Genomic DNA, 23,632 nt, shown 5'->3' with positions numbered 1-23,632 from the left:
AAACCTCGAATTCCATCTCTTTCACCAACAATGGATGTGGCCATCACAGCAACTAGAATACACTTTACTGGGGTTTGCTATTTCAGCAAGTATCAGCGAGCAATGTGCTAAACTGGTTTTGGAGAGCTCTTGTTTTCTTTGATCTCTCAGTGGCCACTTTCTACTCTTTTTTAATGGGCTACCATGTAGACAGATGTTGGTTTGATGGAGAAGGCAGATAATAAAGCTTGCCTTTGAGAAAACTATCCATAAATCCTGAGGTAGACGCCTAGAATAGGTGACCTTATTTTCAAAAGTGCCGAGCACTCAGCAACAACTGTTGACTTCAGAGGTGGTTGCTGGGTGCTTTGCAGTTTTTAAAATCAACTTGTTTACATATGTACCTAAGGTAGGATTTTAAGGAGGCTTAATTTATGCACTCACGTTTCCTTAGTGAGTAAATAGTGCTGTATATGAATGAGTTTTAAAATAACCTTATTTCTTAGTTTTTAAATTCTCCAATTTTAGCTTGTGTTTTCCTCTCACATTGCAACAGCAATAGCAGACTCCACAACTTTTTCTTTATTAGAGAGAAGATCAATTAGTGAACATTTCAGATGGAGACTATTTACCTAAAAGCATAATTTCTTATTTAATGCCTTCAGAAAATACATTTTTACTTAATTGAATATGATGTGATGTGATGTGTGTAAATGTTAGTTTGGATTAATTAAATGCATTTTCAAATGTATATCTAAACTTTAAAGAGCAATTCCAGTGGTGGTGAGCTGAGAATGTAAATCAATTACTCCTCTTAGGGTCCCAATTCTGCAAAGCATTTAGTGTGCTACTTAAGTGCTTTGCTGAATTAGGATGAATTTAAATGTGTGTTTAAAATGCTTAGTTGACATGGGGCCTTCAGAAAGGACAGATGTATCTGCTTCATTGTAAATATTAGTATTTTTTCATTCTTTCTTTCAAGATTGAATGTGCTACTTATAATCCTGACCCTTACCTCTGTAGCGAAACTGAGTCAGATTCCTGTTCCATGGAGCATGGTTTTCTGTGGGTAAGTTAAGTCTTCAAACATCAAGTAAGGGATGTTTTTTTTTCTTCTTCAATCTTTCTTTCTTATTTTTCTGTAAGAAGCCACATTACATGGATTTGATATGCATGCACATTCTGAATAGCTAAATACTACAAATGAAATCCAGTAGTTTTATCCTCATAACTCTGTGTGTGTGTGTGTGTGTGTGTGTGTGTGAGAGAGAGAGAGAGAGAGAGAGAGAGAGAGAGAGAGAGAGAGAGAGAGAGAATCCACATGTACAAATTATTTTGGTGGCGTGGTTTGTTAGAAATTCCCTAGAACTAAGCATAGCCACAAGTGAGCCATGCAGCTGATCTCAAATGAGTTGCAATAAAACCACGTATGAGACCATAACATACCATCATTCATTCAATAATTTAGAAATGTTTTAAAGAGTTTTTAAAAATTCCATTGGGACTATTTTTTATATCCTCTAGATATAAAACTATGCTGGCATAATATTATGAAGTCAATTGTAAAGACATACCTACAAGCCAAAAATTATAACTACTGGATTTTTTAAAACCTCTACCAATTTTAACAGCTTTTCCATACATAATCATAGAATATCAGGATTGGAAGGGACCTCAGGAGATCATCTAGTCCAACTCCCTGCTCAAAGCAGGACTAGCCCCAACTAAATCATCCCAGCCAGGGCTTTGTCAAGCCTTACCTTAAAAACCTCTAAGGAAGGAAATTCCACCACCTCCCTAGGTAACCTATTCCAGTGCTTCTCCCACGCTGCTAGTGAAAAAGTTTTTCCTAATATCCTGCCTAAACTCCCCCCACTGCAACTTGAGACCATTACTCCTTGTCCTGTCATCTGGTACCACTGAGAACAGTCGAGATCCGTCCTCTTTGGAACCCCTTTTCAGGTAGTTGAAAGCAGCTATCAAATCCCCCCTCATTCTTCTCTTCTGCAGACTAAACAATCCCAGTTTCCTCAGCCTCTCCTCATAAGTCATGTGCTCCAGCCCCCTAATCATTTTTGTTGCCTCCACTGGACTCTTTCCAATTTTTCCACATGCTTCTTATAGTGTGGGGCCCAAAACTGGACACAGTACTCCAGATGAGGCCTCACGAATGTTGAATAGAGGGGAATAATCACGTCCCTCGATCTGCTAGCAATGCCCCTATTTATACAGCCCAAAATGCCGTTAGCCTTCTTGGCAACAAGGGCACACTGTTGACTCATATTTAAATTTATGGAGATATCCTATCTCCTAGAACTGAAAGGGACCTTGAAAGGTCATCAAGTCCAGCCCCCTGCCTTCACTAGCAGGACCAAGTACTGATTTTGCCCCAGATCCCTAAATGGCCCCCTCCTGGATTGAACTCATAAGCCTGGGTTTAGCAGGCCAATGCTCAAACCACTGAGCTATCCCCCAGCATCTCGTCCATTGTAACCCATAGGTCCTTTTCTGCAGAACTGCTGTCTAGCCATTCGGTCCCTAGTCTGTAGCAGTGCATGGGATTCTTCCGTCCTAAGTGCAGGACTCTGCACTTGTCCTTGTTGAACCTCATCAGATTTCTTTTGGCCCAATCCTCTAATTTGTCTAGGTCCCTCTGTATCCTATCCCTACCCTCAAGCATATCTACCACTCCTCTCAGTTTAGTGTCATCTGCATACTTTCTGAGGGTGCAATCCATGCCATCCTCCAGATCATTAATGAAGATATTGAACAAAACTGGCCCCAGAACCGACCCTTGGGGCACTCCGCTTGATACTAGCTGCCAGCTAGACGTGGAGCCATTGATCACTACTCATTGAGCCCGACAGTCTAGCCAGCTTTCTATCCACCTGATAGTCCATTCATCCAGCCCACACTTCTTTAACTTGCTGGCAAGAATACCGTGAGAAACCGTATCAAAAGCTTTGCTAAAGTCAAAAAATAACACGTCCACTGCTTTCCCCTCATCCACAGAGCCAGTTATCTCATCATGTTGTCACTTTTTTAGAGGCTGATGTTTTGGCAACTTCCAGTAGTAGAAGCAAAAAGTGGAAATACTGTTTTCAAAGGTCTGATTTGAGATGTCCTGTGTAACTCACTCCTGGCTTTGCTAATTATGAATACAGTCATCTCAAACTTATGCCAATAAAATCTTTATACCACACCGGAATGTTCTCTTCTTCTCTTACAAATATTTAAAGTATTCCTATGTACACATTTCTTTCTTTTCCCTAAAGTGGAAGTTCTCCTAGCCTTCCCACCTCCCTAATGCACACTGGTATGAAGTGCAGAGCTGGCAATATTTGGTCTTTGTACAGTGAGATATTTAGGGTCCAATACCTCCTGAACCGACAGGGATAGAAATGGACAGTTAATACCATGGGGAGCTGGTAATCCTCTCCACTGGGGTACAGTACTTGTTTCAGGCCCTCAAATTACAGAAAATAATAAGCCTTAAACTTCCAGCTCTAGGGTTTATAGTGAAGCTTTCTAAAACTTTAGTTCCAGAAGCATTATATCACACTAATGTTATGTGTTATATTTGTATTACATTGCATTATGTATACACACATGTCTCAAAAGGGTACACAATAAGCTTCTTTTAGAAACAGAAAGGTCAGAACTGTGTATACAAGTGTGCTGGGAAAACCAATTTCATGTTCTTTTGCTATATTTTAAACTATATTATGGTTGGTGTTTAATGATTTTCTTGTAACTTTTTTGTGTGCTAACTTAATACATGAAAGCTCCTTTAAGTGCTTAGAAGCTGAGAAGCTGTCTTTTAATTAGTTTGCCATGTGTTTATCATGGTTAACTGTGATCTTGCCATGGAAGGATGTTAATCTTTTCCTTTCTCGTCACTCTCTAATTCAGATTGGCAGTTGCACTAATCAAATGGGCCAAATTGCAATTGTTTCATTTCAAAACTCCAGCCCCAAGGTTATCGAGTGCTTCAATGTGGAATCACGCATTCTCTGCATGGTCTACATTCCAGAGGAAGAGAAACGGAAAGAGTTAAATGTGGCTCCAGAGTCTGAAAATATGGCTACAAAAACCTTAAAAGTGCCTACTGTCTGCCTGGGCATGGAGGAAGGAAGGTGATGGTCAATTTCAACATAGTGCATATAATTTACTTACTTGTTTGTTTATTACTCTGCAATAAAAGATTATCCATCCAATGCTACGGGCACCTCAGAAAATCATATTAAAATGACACCTATGAGTAAACGGACCTATCAGTTGTCCCAAGATCCTATCACATAACCCAGTAGCAACATACATGTAATAAAAATTAACCTCGACTCAAAAATTTTTTAAACTTATCATACACGGGATAAAAGCCATAGAGACTAATAAATATCTCTGAAGAAAAAGGATTAATTCCTTTAAATGTAATCTCTGTAGGACATAAGTACAGATTTTTAAGGATATTGCATCATTCCATCATTTTAATAATCAGGAGGGTTTGAAAATGATGAAGTGCTGTTAGCAACACGAAAAGCAAGTAATTATTTACCTTTTATAATGCTGCATTTGCAGGATTTGATAGAAATTTTTCATGCTAATAAGACAGAACACGATGATGTTGTTTATCATGTATGAACTGAGTCTTTTCATTAGGTCATCTCTGTACAGTAGTGGCAAACAGTAATAGATTTATGTGAAGTTGTTGGTATGGTAAGCAAAGGATGGTGGATGTACCTATTGAGAAAATAAGTATGGGAATTTGTGTGCTCTTCCTGCAAGTGTAAATAAGTGAATACTCTTTCTATTAAAAAAAATGCTGTGTATTTCCTAAATTGAAAGCAGTAAAGCATAATCAGACTAGTTCTCTGCATGTGTAAACTGCAGAGCATGCCAGACATGCCTATTTACCTATCATTTCTGGCATACCCATCATGATAGGATATAGGTACCATGACAAAGAATTTAAAAGTAAATTGATTTCTGGTACTGAACTATTTTCTTCTTTCTTCTGTCAGGTAGGGCTGGATCCAAAGCTCACTGAAGTCAATGAAAAGACTTCACTGGGCTTTGAATCAGGCCCTTGAGAGGTACAGCTCTGGGTCTGTAAGAGGACAGTGTCTTGTTAGAAGGAAGGTCTCTCCAGCTGAAGTGAAGTCTCCCTAATGCAAGGAATTTACTGTTTGGGCATAAAATAATAATGAAAATGACTAGATGAACTACATTTTTTAGCCTAATAAAGTACCTATTTTTCCCCAATACTTTTTATAACTGTAAAGCCTTTTGTGACCTTTATAGTAGGAACTGAACAAGACGTTTTTACATTTTTCTCCCTTTTTTTTGTAGCATTTCTATTTACAAGAGTCATCAAGGCTCAAAGAAAGTCCGACTTCAGCACTTCTTCACCCCAGAAAAATCAACTGTCATGAGCCTAACATATCTGTCACAGTACTTGTTTGCTGGTCTGGTTAATGGGAACATTGCAATCTACACAAAAGCAGAAGGTAGAGTAATAACATCCTGAGGAACTCCTGTGTCAATATATTTTGGCAGAAACTGATTTCCGCTGGTATATTTTTCCTTTCCTGAACAGCTTCTGAATTGAAGTTACTACAATTTGATGCAAACATTTACTTTTTGAAATGTTTTCTTTATAGACTTTTATGGCTTTTGTTCTTTCCAAAGGATGGTATGTGTTTGGCTGTTAGTCCTGATTTATTATTGTTATATCAGTATTGTTATTATGCACATTGTTATCCGTCAGCGACCCCATTCAGGATCAGATCCCAGTTGTACTAGCTACTGTAAAACACATATAAAGACTGTTCCCTGCCTAGAGAGCTTACTATAGGTGATAACAATCAAGATACTGCATTTAACACAGTATAGATGCTAATTTCATTCTAGTTCCCAATATCTGAGAAAGGAAATGGTTTCTCTTTGCTAGCTCTTTTAGCAAATCCAAATTGAAATGGTAACTAAACTGTGCAGATGGATGGATAGTTCCTCTCTAGATACATTGCTCATGCTCCTCACAAAGAGGCCTCCCTTTCTTATTACTCTCACTTGAAAAGGTTTTAAGGTATGGTTTTATTTGGCAGTGAGGAATCCAAAACAAAAGGTGTGAAGGATGCTTCTTTCCCACCAACTACCATGTTCAGCCAAATGGCCCCCTCCTTGTCTCCCTCACTGAGCTCTCTTTTGGACTTTGCTCCAGGGAGAGCTGCATTAGACCACAGGCCCTTTTAAGAATATTCCCCCAACTAAATGTCAGGCCTGCTCTACACTACACAGTTAGGTCAACTTAACTACATAGCTAGGGGCTGTGAAGAATGTCATGTCCTGTGCAATGTAATTAAGTTGACCTAAGCCCTGGTGTGGACCCTGATCGGTCGATGGAAGAATTCTTCTGTCAACCTAGCAAGTGCCTCTCGGAGAGGTCGATTTACCACAGCAACAAAAGAACATCTTCCGCTGTGGCGCTGTAGCATTTCTACTGCAGGCTTACTCACAGAGAGGGAAGAACCTGTCCCTGATGGAGCAATGGTGAGGCCTTGATCATGCTCAGGTGCATCACACAATATCATTCTGATTATCCCAATTGCTATATATGGCTGTAGGGCTGGGGACAAGGAGTGAATTGGCAATCTCCTCAGAATGTGGTGTGTTTGAGCAGTGATTTAAAACTACAATCATCTTCGCACAGCTTCTTCCAAGAAGGATACACTCCACCAAAAAAGGGAGTAGAACCTGTTTGTAGGCAAGAAGAGATGCAGGGATTCTCTGGGATCCACATCTGCAGAGGCAATTAAGGGGAGGACAGTGCCTTTAGTCAGAGACCAGTGCTGTACAGTATAAAGAACTTATCTAACAAGGATTGTGTTCAAGTTACCTGAACCTTTGACATGGAAAATCTACATGCAGCCATTTCCAACTCATCTTGCAGTGCCTTCTCTTACAGTTCTCCATGCCTAATAAAAATCTTTCCAGTCATTTGTTTCCATATTAGCATCGATTTTCCATATAGTTTGCTGCTGTGGTCATGTGTAAGACAGTGTGCTTATCCAGACACAGTCAGCCCTGAAGGAGTGTTGTTATGAAGCACTGACCTATTTTACCAGACAGATGATTCTGAGCTGTGGAACGAGAGACATGGAGAATGTGGCCTAATAAGTATTTCACGTAATTTATCAGCACAGAATTAAAATGTCACCATTAGTTCTACACTGGGTGTCATTTTTCAGCCACATACATCAGTTCAGTGTGCTAATAATTTGATGTATACAGATTAAAAGAGAAGCGGGCAAGACTGAAAAGTGAAATATTGGATATTTTCTAGATAAAAGCAGCTTGCTACACTGTAAGACATTCTTACCTGCATGCCTCTATTCAGAGAGAGGCAAATGCTAATCCCAGTGCACATTTTAAGTACCGAAATTAGGCAGTGCGCTGGGGAATTCCATGGGGTAAGGAAGGAAAAATCTTTCTTCCAGGCTGCATAGCCACTTTGCAGCTGCTTTTGCAGGTTCAATCCTTGTTCCTTCCCACAAAAAACAGAATGGGCAGTGGATGTGTGTAGTCACATATCCACCAGGTCTGTCTCATTCTATTTCCAGCCCCAAAATGAATCTCTGGTACAGCTTCAAATTGGCCAGTGTGTACAGATGTCCATTTGCATTCCTGTAATCCTGCCTCCCCCATTCTTTGCACCTATAAGACTTTTACCCATTGCACTGCAGCCAGAGACACACTATGGCTGTAGGAAGGGGGGCAGGATTTGTCCCAAATTGTTCCTTTAAAGGGAAATTTAAAAGGCATATTTAGCAAACTGAGGGACTGTGTATGAGGTGGAGGAGGAGCACTAGGGAATTTTCACAGCCAAACTCCCTCACTTGCATATTTCTGTATGGACAACAATGTTTTATGTAACTAGACAAGCATTTGTCAAAATGTTTTTACTTCCTCATTGTAAATCAGCAAAAAAGCAGTAAGTAATGAACAAAGGTAAAGGAACATGATCTTGAAATCTAATCAATTTCAAAAAGTGAGCTATAAGTAATTTGAGGTACTACCTGTGCCTCAAACTTCTTGTAGTTTATTTTCCTGATGGTTTTGTGAAACAGCCACACAGACAAAAGGACATTGTCCTAATAGTCCAGTCCTATTTTACACATGTGAGTAGTGTTACTGGGGAAAAAATGAATCTGCCCATAACAAAGCGCTATTTTTATAGGCAGTGTGAGTAGCACTGCTTGTTATTAAGGTTGCCTGACGCTTCCCATTATAAGACCCTGTTTTCAGTTGCTTATGACTTTGCCAAACTTCAGCTGTTCAGGCTGAAATTTTGCATGCTGAGTATCTGACTCAGGCTGATTATTTATTTATTTATTTATTTATTTTCTGCCAAAACAGTTCAGACATTACTGAGAACAAGATTAAGGAAAAATACATCATTTTTCCCAGGTTAAAAATATCTGTGACTCTTTCTTGAAAAGCTTTAGCTCCTCCATACTTTGGAGCAGAGACTTGAAATATAGCCAGAGAGTGGCATTTATAGCAGGGATGTGCCTTTTGCCATCCTGGTGAAAACCCACCAAAATTTGACCAAGTTATAAGCCTTTGAAAAATCACAGCTTGCACATGCTTAGTAGAGACTTGGTAGAGCTTATCAGTTCAGTTCCCTTAAGATTCCATCCATGCCTGGGGCTGCGCAGGACTTTCCATCGAATAGCAATTCCTGGCTGCTTTGGGCCATACTAGGTCCAAGTAAAGCAGTGGAACTGAGAGCAGGAAGCCTGTCTCTCTCTTGTTCTTTCAATGACCCTGAACCTGCTGGGCCCAGGCAGGCTGGAGCAAGCTACCTGATTTGAATGTATTTGGGGGAGCCTGGTGAAACAGGAAAAGGATATGGGATTTGAGGCTGGAGGAGGGGGAAAGCGGCGACTGGGAGTTGGGGAGAGATTGGGACTAGCTGGGACTGGGATGTGGAGCCAGGGGGAGAAATGGATTGTAGGGTCTGAAAGCCAATGGGTGGAGAAAGTCGACTGAGATCAGATAAGGAGCCTAGGGAGTGGTGATTGGGATTAGCTAGGCAAGGAGACTAAGACTGGGAACCGAAGGGGGAGGGAAAACAGATGTGAAGAATTGCCAGGGTATAGGGGTGAGAACTGGGACTCTCTGGGCACAGAGGTTTGGACAAGGAGTGTGAGGGTGACAGACAAGAAACCTGGGGAATAAGAGAGAGACCCAGTGGGAACAGGGACTGAGTGGGATTAACTGGAAATTGAAGGTTTGGGGAGGGAAAAGACAGATTGGACAAAAAGTGAGGAGTGGGGAATTGGAAATGGCTGGGCAAGAGGACTGTGAATGGTGTAGGGGTGGAAAAAGAGGAAACATTTTTCCTCTTTCATTTGTCATAATTCTACATGTTAATAGTAACAGTAGGTAGCAAAACTATTACAGTGTCTTTGTTTTCAAGTTGACTATGTTACTTTGAGTTATTTCGGATATTTGAGATAAATGCACCAGGCACTCAGCAAAAGTTTTGCATTTTGCTTTGAAATTCATGCTTACTTGCTTCTCATTTCTAGTTTTTCTTTTCCTCATTGAATGAAAGGTCAAAATTGTTAATCTCATTTGTATTATTACTTTGTGTATTGGCTTTGTATCATTATTTTTGTTGCAGTTGAAAGGACACTGTAAAATAGCATAGCACCAACCTAGTGTCTTGTGACCTCTAATGACATGTGCCAGTCAACCATTATCAATTTTTTTGATAGAATTGCAAAATGAGAATTAGTGGATGGAGAAAAAGTAGTAAATGAAATATATTTTATTTTAATAAAGCATTTGGTACAATGTCTCAGACTTACCATCAGAACTAATCTAAATCCACTTGCGTATGAAAATTCTCAAGTGGATAGGAAAGAGACTGAAGGACTATAAACCAAAGATTGTAATAAATGGCCAAGTAGGAAGTTGAAAGGAAGGGTGGAATTTGTAGTTGGTTACTGCTGAGATTTGCATTAGGTCAAGTCTTTAACCCCATTCCTGCTGTATGATTTAAACCAACAGGGCTCCACAGGGTGCAAATGCAAAGGTCACTCATGCAGATCCAGCTGCAGGCCTGAGGCCTTGTCAAGGAGGAGTAAAGAACCCATTAAAGAAACAGTGATGATCCTAAACTAAGGCCATGGCTACACTGGCGCTTTACAGCGCTGCAACTTTCGCGCTCAGGAGTGTGAAAAAAACACCCCCCTGAGCGCTGCAAGATACAGCGCTGTGAAGCCTCAGTGTAATCAGTGCCGCAGCTCTGGGAGCGCGGCTCCCAGCACTGCAAGCTACACCCATAGAGGATGTGGAGTACGTGCAGCGCTGGGAGAGCTCTCTCCCAGCGCTGGCGCTGCGACCACACTTGAAACTTCAAAGCGCTGCTGTGGCAGCTCTTTGAAGTGCAAGTGTAGCCATACCCTAAGAGAAGCTATAAACACCAGTATTAAAAAACCATACAAAGGAAAGTAGAAGCATGGTTAGAAGATACTATTACGGTCCAACTTGTGCAGGAAAAAAAACCAAAAAAACACTTAATACATGTGTGAGGTAATTATGCAGAACACAAATATTCATGGGGATGCAGGCAGAGGAAACTTGGAAAGTAGAGATGTGGGAGTGATTGAACAGCCACACAGATGTGTTAGCTATGAGATATGGTAGCAGAAAAAGGTCAGTGCTCATTTGGCTTGCATTCCCAGAGGCATAATGTCTCAGGACAGGAAAGTAACACTCAGTTTTTCTACAATTTAGGTATGTTGCATCTGGAATATTGTGTTCAGTTTCAGCCTCTTCATTGCCAGAAAAACATTGACTTAGTGTGTGGAATTCTGAGAACAATAGCAGCAATCATCCGGAGACTAGAAATATTAACTCACGAGTAAATAATGAAAGAGTTTAGCTAAGCAACCACTAAGTAACACCATGATAACAATCTGCAAATATTTGCAAGGGATTAACACCAAGGAGGATGAGGCATTATCTTGCAGAGTTAAAGGGGAATATAAGAATAATGGGATGAAATTAGGAATGGGACAATTTAAATTTATAACAAACTTCCTGACAGTGAGACCTCTCAGTCTGTGGAGTAGTCTCCTAATGGAAGTGATAGGAGCCCCCTTTGTTTATGAAATTTAAACCTGGACTGAACAAAATACTATCAGCTGTACAGGGGTGATGGACTAGTAGTGGTACGGAAAAAGGTAAATACTATTATCCTGGTGTTGGTAGTATGTCCTTTCCCTGCAGGAAATATCTTGAATACTGCAAATATTGAGTTAGTTACCTAATCTTATTTACTTACCTAAGGCAGGTACTTTCAGTGCTACCTATGTAGGTGACTTAAAGAAGTTGGAATCAGAAAGTCTATGACTTTTTATATTAGACTGGAATCCTGCCATTTGATCTGCAATATTGGTTCATATCTGGAAAACACTGTTTACTGTGCTCACATGTGCAGCAGAGGGTTTTCCTAGGCATATGAAGATGCACTCTGTATTCAGAGGAAGACAGGGATGAGCCCTAAAATAGTTATCCCCAGATGATGGGAAATGTGCTGTTATTTGCAAACATCAGTTTGCTTTTAAATCCTTTGTCATTTCATCAAGAAATTAAATAAATCACTAGCCACTGTTCATATACCACGTGATATAAAAATGTTTGTGCTCCACTGCACAAATAAACTAACAAACCCTATTCCCAGGGTTTTGCTGGCAGCATTATTGAAATCATCAATGGTGCTGCTGAGTAAGACAGGAAGTTGCCAGACCAAAAGGTGCATATTAAGTTGAGCTCAGTTGATGGCATCAGGAGTGGGGCAGTGGAATGAATGCAAGCTGTAAAAGGACATTTTGACAGGGCAAGTAATTTTTTTAATCCTGTTGTATCGTACCAAAACCAGAGAATAAAACTAAAGTATACAATAGTACGGTTTGCCTTCAGACTATTACATGGGGTGAAAAATGTCCCCCCATCCCAAGAATGCTGTTCTGGTCCCTGCTTGTCCATCCCCACCCATCCACTGGGACCCATGTCTCCCTCAGCTGGGGAGTTTCCCTTCTCTTACCCATGCAGTGCATGAATTGGTGATGCCAGGGGTCTTGTTCTCAGTGGACTCCACTGTACGAAAGTAGATTCCCTGTTCACAGCATCATTTGGCTCAGCTGCCATTCCATTAGAACAGAGGGGTGGCTGGGCCAAATGTGAGTGGTGGTGTAACTCCATACACCAGGTTTCAATCAGTCTTTTGTTCCACCTACCTGATTTACAGGTGCAATTAGCTAGTTAAAGGTGAAGTACTACCACTTGTATCCTCAGTTTATTGCAGCATAAAACTTCAAAAATAATTATTTGTAGGTGCAAATGTAACACTGATCGAACCTGGGCCCTCTGGAGCTAAGTGCATGAGCCTCTACTGTATGAGCTAAAAGTCACATGGCTGTTAGCTGAGGCTGTAGAGTAGACTCCTTAATCTCTCTCTAAGTGGTCTCTGCCACTAGATGGGACAGAACACCACACTCAGGAGGTGTGGGTTACACAAAATTAGAGAATGATATTGAAAACCAAGCACATCGCACAAACACATTATAGCATGAAGAACATTTAGGTCCCAATCCGACATTTTTTGCATACCCAAAATCTCACTGAAATGCTGAGTTTTGGATTTTCACAGAATGTAGACGTGGGCCTATTGTGCTATCAGTACCAATAGAAAATGACTTTTGGAAAGTAATTTTTGATCCACATAAATGAAGAGTCTCTGAAGAGCTTGACTACTAAACCAAATTCTGTTACGTCAAGTTGGATTAAAGTTTTTTAAACTTTTTTTTAAAACAAAATTAGTATCTGTAATAGATATCAGCTGGTGATCTTCCTTGCTATTTTAATGTATACATAACATATTACATGTAGTGACTATATATGAGATTTTTTTGATATGAGATCAAAAGTAACTAAAGAAGGACTGCAATCCCTTGTTCACATGAGTTGTTGTATTGAAGTCATCAAGAGTACTAAGGGCATAATCCAGACACTTACTGAAATCAATGAGAGTCTTTTCATGATCTTCAGTGAATGAAGTCAGTGGAGAAGACATCCACTGTCTTCAGTTTATATTGAATAAGGCCTTAAATGCCTAACTTTTAAAAATAAATGATGACCCTGAAAGAGACAAGGTAGGAATACGTTGGGAATCATTATACATTTCAGTTATGTTTTACACCAAATTCAGACATGCAGGAAATAAACAGATTATTGCATTTATGTCTGAAAAGAAATGGTGTTGAATCAATGAACAAGATAGTCTCTAGTTAAATTTAATATGCGATTCATTTCTGAAAAGTGACTGTATAAAAAAAAAACAGCTTCTTACTCAGAAGGTTTACTCATGGTGCAAATTCAAAGTCTGTGTACTTTAGCGGACATAGTAAGACTATGCCATGTTTTACTAATCTTACCCCTGAAGAAGCAAAATAGCTCAGGGACAGTGAACTGGATTCTGTTTTGACTTGCACATAGTCAATGTAAATAGTAAACAGACTTCCAAGTGTAGGGCACTTGTGCACCTATTGTTATCTTCAGATTATGACCTCAGTTAAACAATTATGCAATCTCCACCACAGCAGTTAATTTGAGGACAATGTGGTTGAAGTGAGGAAGGCACATGGCCCTAAGTTTTGTTATTACTGGTGGTAATGCCTGAGTCAGAGAGAACACAGATTAGTTTTACATCACAGGTAGCATTTGTAGGGCTATTAAGTGGAAACACTCTTCTCACTTGCAGACTGAATTTATTTGATATGGAAATCGTTGTGACACAATGAATACGGAACTCAGTATCTTTTATACAAAGATACTTTTCAGATTAGAACCACATTCTAAGCATGTGTCAAGAACAGTTATATAGTTGCAGATATCAGAGGCAATACACTTTACGAGTACTACAATTTTGTTTGGGTCTTGATGCAGCAAAGCACTTATGCATGTGTTTACCATTATTACTATTATTGTATTACAGTGGTGTCCAGGAGTCCCAAACAAGAGTTAGGGCCCCATTGTTCTAAACACTACATAGGCAAGTAGCAAAGAGAGAATCACAGCCTCAAAGACCATATAATCTATGTAAGAGCTTATGTAAGTATATGCTTAAATTGAGCACATGCTAATGTGTTTTGTTGATGTCAGTAAGTGGGCAGCGTTACCGGAGCTCACACCGACCACAGATAGATATGCAAGTAAGGTGAGAGTTTCTCAGTGTAATCACAGATATTAGAAACAAATACATTTTATATATCTTATTAATAAAACAAGGAACGTAAAAGACAATAAGAAGAGGTTCTATAAATACATATAAGCAAGAGAAAGAAGAAAGAAAGTGAAGGTTCACTACGTGGTGGGGAAGAAGAGCTAGCAATAGACAACACCAAGAAGGCTGAGGTGTTTAGTGAAATCTGAAGCAAAATAGGCATTAAAAGAGATGACAATGACCACATGTTTAACACAATTAATATGAACAACAGGGAGAAAAGAACACAAGACAGAATAGGGAAAGATCAGGTTAAAGACTATTTAAATAAGTTAGATGTATTCAAATTGGCAGAAGCTGACAAATTTAAGGAACAAGCTGAAGCAATCTCAGAACCATTAAGTGATCATTATCAAGAACTCATGGAAAACTGGTGAAGTCCCAGGAGACTGGAAAAGGTGAACATGTATCTATCATAAGTTTGTAAGCACCTGAAGAATAATAGGGTGATAAGCAATAGGCAGACAAATCATGCCAAATCAACCTAATTTCCCTTTTTGACAGGGCTACTGGCCTAGTGAATAGCAAGGAAGCTGTAGACTTGATCTATCTTAATGTTGGTAATGCTTTTGACATGGTCCCACATTAAATTCTCACAAGCAAACTAGGGAAATGTGGTCTAAATGAAATTACAATAAAATGGGTGCACAACTTTTTGAAAGACCATACTCAGAGTAGTTATCCATGGTTTGTTGTCAAACTGGGAGGATATAGCTAGCGCAGTCCTGCCTGGGTCTCTCCTAGGTTTGATACTATTCAATATTTTCATTAATGACTTGGATGATGAAGTAGAGAATATGTTTATAAAATTTGTGGATGACCCCAAGCTGGGAGAGATTGCAAGCCCTTTGTAGGACTGGATTAGAATTGAAAATTACTTTATGGGAGAATTGGTCTGAAATCAACAAGATAAATTCAATAAAGACACCTGCAAAATACTACATTTAGGAAAGAAAAATCAAATACAAAATTGTGACTATTTGGCTAGGTGCTAGTACTGCCAAAAGGGATATGAGGGTTATAGTGGGTCACAAATTGAGTATGAATCAACAATGTGATGCAGCTGTGAAAAAGGCAAATATCATTCTGGGGTGTGTTAACAGGAATCTTATATGTACAACACGAGTGGTAATTGTCCTGCTGTACGTAGCCCTGGTGAGGCCTTGGCAGGAGCTCTGTTTTGGGCACCACACTTAAAGAAAGATGTGGATAAATTGGAGACAGACCAGAAGAGAGGAAAAAAAAGACCAATAAAAGGTAAAGCTACTAAAATTATTTAATTCTATATGCAATTCAAAATGTAGGTATGCAAGTAGCATGCAAAAAATATTCAAAACAAGATCATGTTGCTAAAAGCAAAACCTCTGACAAAGCAATCTGCTATGATTTCTTTAATTTTCAATCCCTGCTTCAAAGAGATGTCAAGCAGTAGTCTGACCACACTGATAAGTGGTGGTATGCAGGCTGAAGCAGAAGGATACTGTATTCCTGATGTTACACCATGTATTTAGGGATAATCTAATTTTGGTCTGCTATATCCAGTCTGAGTCAACTGCAGGATGGTTTGAAACCAGAATGAATTCTCAATAAAACTGAACTATACACAGAAGATATGGCACAAAATGAGTCTTTAATCTCTCTTAAAATGCATTTCTGAAAGTTAAGAATCTAGCAGCAGAAAGTCCATCCCATCAAGTTTCTGATAGGCAGATACTTTAACGTGGTAGATGCTGTAGTAAAACTGTCACTGACTGCTTCATGCATCTGGACTTTGATCCTTTCTAGCACAAAAGGTAATTCATATTATAATAGGCCAGCTTCGGTCTCCTCCTTCCTGGAGAGTGACTGTAGCTGTGTGAAATTCTCATAAATGAATGCTTTGAGAGTTGGACTGCAGTTAGTGGAGAGTAAGATGAGACAAACCGTTGGGTTCTGCTCTGCAAAGCGCCACTTTGAAAATGGCAATGTGGTGTTCCATGTTAATAGCGTCCAACCGAATCCATATAAAATTTGCTTAAATACCAAATGAATAGGTTTTTTTCTGGCTGCCATCTCTGAAAACTCAGCATAGACTCATAGCTGTGTTCTTTCCTTTTCATACGTCATCACTACTTGTAAAGATACTGCAGGCCAGTTGAATGTTCAGTTACACCTCTGTCTCCCCAATGTCTTGAAATTGTGCCCTGTGTTATACCTGCACAACCCACTGATTTTACACAGGTCTAACTAAGGCCATAGTTTGGACAAGAGATGTTACACAAGTGTCAACAAGAAACCAAGTTAGCTTGCAGTGTCGCTACTTGTATCCTGCATGTAGGGAAATGTTTTCTTGTAACTGATGATTTGTACTCTTCCAAGTTTCAGGTGGATTGCTTGCTAGTCACATAGTAAGTCTCTGTGTTTGTCTGTTACTACTTTTGTTTTATAGGTGATAAAAGCTCAGTCACTGCTGGGTGAGGCATACTGCTTTCCAAACTATTTGTTCTTAAGTGAATTTGAAAATCAAAACTTACATTTTTATGTGTATAACATTTGATCTTGCTTCTTTTCTTCTGTAAAGATGGAGCCTGGAATTCAGAACCCCAAAAAGTAGTGAAATTAGGGGTTCTTCCAGTTAGAAGTCTACTCATGATGGAAGATACCATTTGGGCTGCGTCTGGTGGACAAATTTTTATAATCAGTACTGAGACACATACAGTAGAGGTAAATGTTTTTACAAGTAATATTTGCGTATTGTGCCATGAAACACCATTATTCTAAATAACAATGGATAGACTTTAAGCATTAAAAATCAGTTCAAACAACCTATAAAATCCACTGAATACTCTAAGAAATGTAATTATGAGATGTTTAACTTTGTGTCATAGAGATTTCACCTTCTCTGCACCTTGAACTTCTCTTATATTGGCACTTGTTGCCAATATAATTTGTATGGATTTTTGGTCTGATTTTTACCCCCTTAAATTGTCATGTGACTTCTGGAAACTGTAGGGTATTTTGTGTAAGGACTAGCTCTAAAATCTAGATCCAAGAGAGCTGACACAGAGAGAGAGAGTGTGCTGGAAATCAGCATGAGTTGTCTACTAATTTGGAGACCAGGACTCTTAGGGTACATATGTACAGTAGTTGGGAGGTGTGGTTCCCAGCTTGGGTGGACATATATGTGCTAATGCTAATACTGCTCAAGATAGAGCACTAAAATTAGCAGTGTAGCTGCAGCTGCACAGGTGGTGGCTCAGGCTAACTGCTTGAATACTATCCCTTAACGAGATGAGATAAGGAGCTTGGCTTGTTTAACAAAACGAAGGATGGGGAGATACGATTGCTCTCTATAAGTATATCAGACGGATAAACACCAGGGATGGAGAGGAGTTGTTTTATTTAAGGGCCAAAGTTGCCACAAGAACAAACTGGCCATCAATAAACTTAGCCTTGAAATTAAATGGAGTCTAATCATCACAGGAGTAAAGTTCTGAAACAGCCTCCCAAAGGGAGCAGTGGGGGCAAAAAACCTAACTTGTTTTAAGACTGAGCTTAAGTTTATGGAAGGGATGGTATGATGAGATTTGCCTACAATGGCATATGGTGTATCCATGACTGCTGATAGCAAATATCTCCAGTGGACAGAGATGGGACATTAGGTGGGGAGGGCTGTAAGTTACTACAGAGAATTCTTTCCTAGGTGTCTGACTGGGTGATCTTGCCCACATGCTCAGAGTCTAACTGATCACCATATTTTGGGTCGGGAAGGAATTTCCCCCCCAGGTCAGACTGGTAAAGACCCTGGGGGGCAGAGGGGAGTTCACGTTCCTCTGCAGCATGGGGCATGGGTCACTTGCTGGTTTGAACAAGAGTAAATGGTGAATTATCTGTGACTTCAAGTCTTTAAATGAAGAGTTGAAGATTTCAGTAACTCAGTCAGAGGTTAGGGATCTATTTCAGGAGTGGGTGGGTAAGGTTCTGTGGCCTGCAACATGCGGTAGGCCAGATGAGATGATCGTGATGGTCCCTTCTGGCCTTAGTCTTTTTTAATTTATGAAACACTCTTGATGGCTGGCCCAAGCTACAGCTCTTGCTGCTGTGGCCCAAATGCTGTCTTTAAGCACTGGCTCAAGCAAAGCTACTGTGCAGACAAACCCTGAAAGACAAGCTTGGTTCCAGGCAACAGTTCTGCTTCTGTGTAGCTAGATGTGGCTTTTTGCCCTGTGGAGACTACTTAACACATCCATAATCCTCCCTGTTTTCTCTCCTCAGCCACCAGTAAAATCTTCCTGTGACTGATTGTGTCAGGCCAGTTGAAGCAGTGAATATACTTGGGGGGGAAGAAGGGGGGCCGACTTCCATCACAAGGCTGATTGGCCAAGCACCAATGTGGAGTGATCTCTCCAAGTGATCAGTTCAAATTAGCAACAATAAGTGCAAACTTTTATCTGCCAAAAAGTCCTTGGATACAGTTTCAGCTTTTTTCACATCCTGAGAGCTGTCAAGGGAAAGGAGGGAGTCAGGCAGCATGTTCCTCCATATCTTTCTTCCCTTCTCCCTACTGCTCTTTCCTTGTTGCAGGTTTATATCCCCCCACACTCTGGGACCCAGCTGCACACTGCCTCAGTACGTTCATTAACATTCCTCTTACAGAACTGCTTGGGCCAAATTCTTACATGTTTTGCATGGAGCCGCACTGACATCAATGATTTCAGTGGAGCTGCATGTGTGTGACGGGGAGGAGAATTCACTCTAGACTGTTCACTTAAGCTAGCTGTTAGACTGCGAGTAGCCCAGTCCCAAAGTGCTGTTCCTCTTCACAGGTACAGTGGCTAGTGCAGGAGCACTTGGCTGAAGAGGAAAGGAGCTTTCACATTTCTTTTACACTCAGAATAGGGAAAGGAATACTGGAGGATGGATTCCAGTGAATCACGCTGAGTTCTGTAGAAACCAGCTCTCTCTTCTTTCAAGACAGATGGAATTTCGAGGGTCCAGGCACTTATTCAGGATTGCTCTGCCAAAGAGATTTACACCCTGTGCCTGTTCCAGATCTTCCACCACTCTATCAGGGGCATGGCTTAGTGGCCTAAACATAAGGGGCTTAAATCCTAACAGGGATAAGTCTTTCCTTCCCCCTACGAGGAAGATACTTTATGTTCCATGAATTTTACAGCATGGAATTCTTTCAGATGAGAATCTGCGGTGAGAGCCACAGTCTCCTTGCTTGTGTGATTTATTATTAACTTTGTTTCACTGTTGATCATGGTTCTCACTATTGTCTGTTTGGTAAGCTTGGTAGCAGGATTCTCTGTCAAAGACTTGGGGGGTGACAGTGAGTTTTCTACTTCCTTCTTTCTGTGACCACAGTTGCTGGGATGACTTGTTTGATCTGAGTGAATGCTCCCACTTTTCAATTTTTTTCTATTTGCCTTTCTTTTAACATGTTTTTTTAATTGTGTGCATGGCTCCTGGTGGTTATGGGAAAGGTGAATTGGTGGGAGATTGAGATGAGCTACCTATTAGCAGGAACCTTTACAGGACGTAAGCCCTGGAATATCTGAAGCTCTTAGCTTTGGTAAATCCCCTCATCTCTCACTGGGACGTGCCCTGAGTGACTCCCTTCAATGAGAAGGGACATGAAGGAGGAATGAACATCCTCTACCCTGTAGCAAAGCTTCTGCTTTAGCAAGATAAGGATGAGGCAGCTTGGATGCACTCAGCTGGTAATATTGTTAAAGCATTCCTCCAGGGCAGACACCAAACTTCCTGGGATAGGACGCTGTACTTCTGTGCATCACTAGTTCATGTGTAGAAATTATAATGCCAAATCCTCATCCCACACCTCTTCCTGATGAGGCACTGCCTGCCTTTTAGGGATCTTATTTTCATATGTTTCCTCAGCCAGCAATCCATGCCTTTACTGTGTGTGGAACTCCCTCTCCTCTGAAATCTATCTTACTCCACCTCTCCCTGCTTTTTCAAAGCATGCTAAGCCTTCATTTCTAATGTTTGCTTTTTTAAAATGACTGCTGTTGGCCCTTTATATTTCTGCTGGCTCTCATTCCCTCCCCCCTTTTTCTGTATGGATTGGGCTCCCTCAAATTCATTTTGTTTTAATGTAGATAATGTTTTAATTGTAACATTTCAGTATGGTTTTGGAAATGGCACAGTGCCCGGAGCCCCTTGGCCAGGGATACTTTAGAAAGCAAGGAATTGGTGTTGCATAGTATTAAAGATCCCAATACACATTTAGCCCAAGTGTAGGCGTTTGCCTTTGCCCTTGCCCTTGCCCTTCCTCACTACTTTCCCTCCCACTAATGCAATATTTAGCATTTTGGGTCCTGTTTCCCTACAGACCTCCCACCAAAAGGTGGCAGCATTTCAATATTGCTGTGTGTCTAGACCCTGATCCTGTTGTTATCTCTGTGCAAACAGACTCATGCAGGATTGGGGCCTCACTTTTAAAATATTTTAGTATTTTAGAGACTGAAAGTCACTATGTAAATGAAAAATAATCCTGTTTTTCAAGACTTGGCTAATTATAGACAAACTACTTTAGTTTGAAAGATTTAAGTGGAATGATCTGAAATGTATTAAACAAACAGAAATTTCCTCCGTTTCTATTGCCCAACTATTGTAATTTTTTTAAAGTAGCAAAAGTCAATCACCATTTCATGAACAAAGAGACCCATTATGTGGAGCTTGCTATGCTTGAAAAACCATGGTGCAGTTCTTGGCATAGCTATTTAGGCCTGGAATCACAACTGAGTTTGCACTGTGCAAGTGGGCAACCTCTGAAAAGAAGGAATTCAACTATGCAATACACTGTCAAAACAATAGTGGGCCATGTCAGGCTCCAGTGCTGGAAAGAGCAACTGTGGCATCCAAAATGTGTTTTGCAGCTCTGTTGTTGCTATAGAGTTGAAACAAGAGAGTCTGAGGGGAAAAAACTGGGCTTTGAATGGAAGGCGGAGAGAGAAAGTGCTTATGAAAACTCAAGAATAGGAAATATAAAATGCTAAATTGAGAACTTGTGATTGTTTACATAAAGATTGGGGATAGGTCTGGTTTTGTCACTCAGTAGCTTGTTCTATGAACTAAATTCTTTAAAGATAAAAATCAACTTCTGTGTTTCACATGGGTAATGCAATCAGTGTAGATGCCAGCAGCTACTTTCAGTGAGAAGATTTATGCACTGGCAAAAGAATGTCCAGGGTTTCGGTCCATTCCTGCTCCTGCTCTATATTAGAAGACCATTTGGTTGAGAAGAATGGCTTTTTGTGCATTCCGTATGTGGCTGGGAGCATGGCTAATAGATTTTTTTTTCCTAGCTGTCTCAGATAACTGTACAAACAGAAGCACACACTATGTGGTAGTTTAATGAATTAGCTGGTAAATACAGATGAATTAGAGACTCCGATGTGAGTTGTTTGCAGTTGTGCTAATAGAATCATCTTCCTGCTCGTGGTCAGAGCAGAACACTTCAGATATGGTTCATTTTTAAATTTTGTATCATTAGTTTAATTACCTGCCTGATCCAAAGCCAGAAGTCTAGAAATGAGCTTTGGGCTTTGGATCAGTCCCTAAGAGGATTTATCAACATGCATTTATCATCATCATAATTGTGTGTGATACTGTAAAGCAAAAGCACATTATTTTTGAAGCCATGATTGTCATGCAATTTTTACATGTACTATGGATGTATCAGGAAATCCAGTCATAAGAAGGATGAGCAACTTACCCATGGGATCTGCCTGCAATGTGACAAATGAATGTCTCCAACTCTTGCTCTATTAGACAAATTCTACATTTGTATGTTTAAATTGTGTATCATCTTTAAGAAAAACTGAGATGAGGTGAGAGAGAGAATTTAAGAAATGGGAATATGTACAACACCATGCTTCATTGAGTGTCCAGTTTTTCTATGCTACTTGAGTAAAAATGTCACTGTAAAATAGTAGATATAAATGCATACAGCAGAGATGCTCTCCTTGCCTTCTAGAGTGTGGTCACTAGTAAGGCCAAAAGGTAATGCAGTTTGACTCACCAGAATTGACAATGCGAGCATAACTTAACAGCCAAAGAGGCACCCTCTCTATTCATTTACTATAACCTGTGCACTTGAGAAATATTACAATTCCTTAACAAAATACAAAAAAAACCCCAAAACCCTCCCCTTCAAAACCCACTAAACAGCAAGCATGAAAATAGGAATAATAAGAGAAGATAGACTATATTCTCCTCTGTTACATGGATGTGGGTCTGGAGTAATTCTATTTACATAAATGGAGTTACAGTTGTCAGGTATGTTGTCAAGTAATGTGACAGTGACTGAAAGAAAGGATGACCCATTGGTTAGGACACTAGTAGAGGAGTTGGGAGACCCAGTTACAATTCCCTGTCCTCCCATAGACTTCCTGAGTGATTCTGGGCAAGTCACTTAGACTATCTGTGGCTCAGTTTCCCATCTGTAAAATGAGGATAATAAAACTTCCCTACTTCACAGGGGTGTTAATTCGGATATTTTAAATTGTGAGGTGCCCAGATACTGTGGTGATGGAGCCCATAAAAGTACCTAAGATGGACTGAGGGTATGGCTACACTTGCAGCAGTACAGCGCTGGGAGTTACAGCTATCTTCGTACAGCTGTGTAGGGAAAGCGCTGCAGTGTGGCCACATTTGCAGTGCTGTTGGGAGTGGCTGAACAGGCATTCTGGGATACCTCCGAATACATCTGGAGGCCAATTACAGTGCTTTTGGTGGCCACACTGGTGGAGCAGCGCTGCATCACCAGTGCTGCAGTCTTATACCCCAGGCAGAGCAGGAGTACAGCCAGCGCTGCAGCCAGGGAGATGCAGCGCTGCATGTGCCTTGCAAGTGTGGACGGTGAGTAAGTTGCAGCGCTGTAAACCCACCACCAGTGCTGCAACTCTCCAGTGTAGCCAAGCCCTCAGAGAAGAATTTGGCCTGATGTGAGTGGTCTTTGAGAAAGGTGTGGATTAGATGCTGGCACTAAATGACCAGAATGTAATACTATCTGGTTAAGAACCATAAACAGCGAACATTTATTTTTAAAATGTGAGAATAAAATTGAGAGTGTCTCTCAGTATTGTGAGACATAGAACAGTTCTATACTCTTGAATCCTTGAGGCTGAATCCATGCAGGGGAGGTATTACAGGGATTCTTAATCGTATACGAACATCTCTGCACACTCCAGTAAGCAGCCTCCTGGCACAACATGTAAAAATAGGGTGACCAGATGACAAGAACAAAATATCGGGACACATGGGGGGGCAGCCACAGGCTTACCCCCC

At 40.4% G+C, this 23,632-nt stretch overlaps 1 protein-coding gene across 2 annotated transcripts in view; it reads left to right on the top strand.

Moving 5' to 3' along the window:
- Nucleotides 1-23,632, top strand: part of ARHGEF10 (Rho guanine nucleotide exchange factor 10) — a 188,457-nt gene that overhangs the window by 143,333 nt on the left and 21,492 nt on the right. For both annotated transcript variants that reach the window (XM_050950620.1, XM_050950619.1), the window contains 4 exons: nt 962-1,048; nt 3,892-4,115; nt 5,329-5,486; nt 16,896-17,038. In XM_050950620.1, coding sequence (XP_050806577.1) covers nt 962-1,048; nt 3,892-4,115; nt 5,329-5,486; nt 16,896-17,038 — 612 coding nt within the window. The remainder of the gene's footprint in view (nt 1-961; nt 1,049-3,891; nt 4,116-5,328; nt 5,487-16,895; nt 17,039-23,632) is intronic.

This window comes from Gopherus flavomarginatus, chromosome 4, assembly GCF_025201925.1.
Source record: "Gopherus flavomarginatus isolate rGopFla2 chromosome 4, rGopFla2.mat.asm, whole genome shotgun sequence".
Taxonomy (NCBI): domain Eukaryota; kingdom Metazoa; phylum Chordata; order Testudines; family Testudinidae; genus Gopherus; species Gopherus flavomarginatus.
Note: the sequence above shows the minus strand (reverse complement) of the source record. Positions and strands in the feature narration are given on the sequence as shown.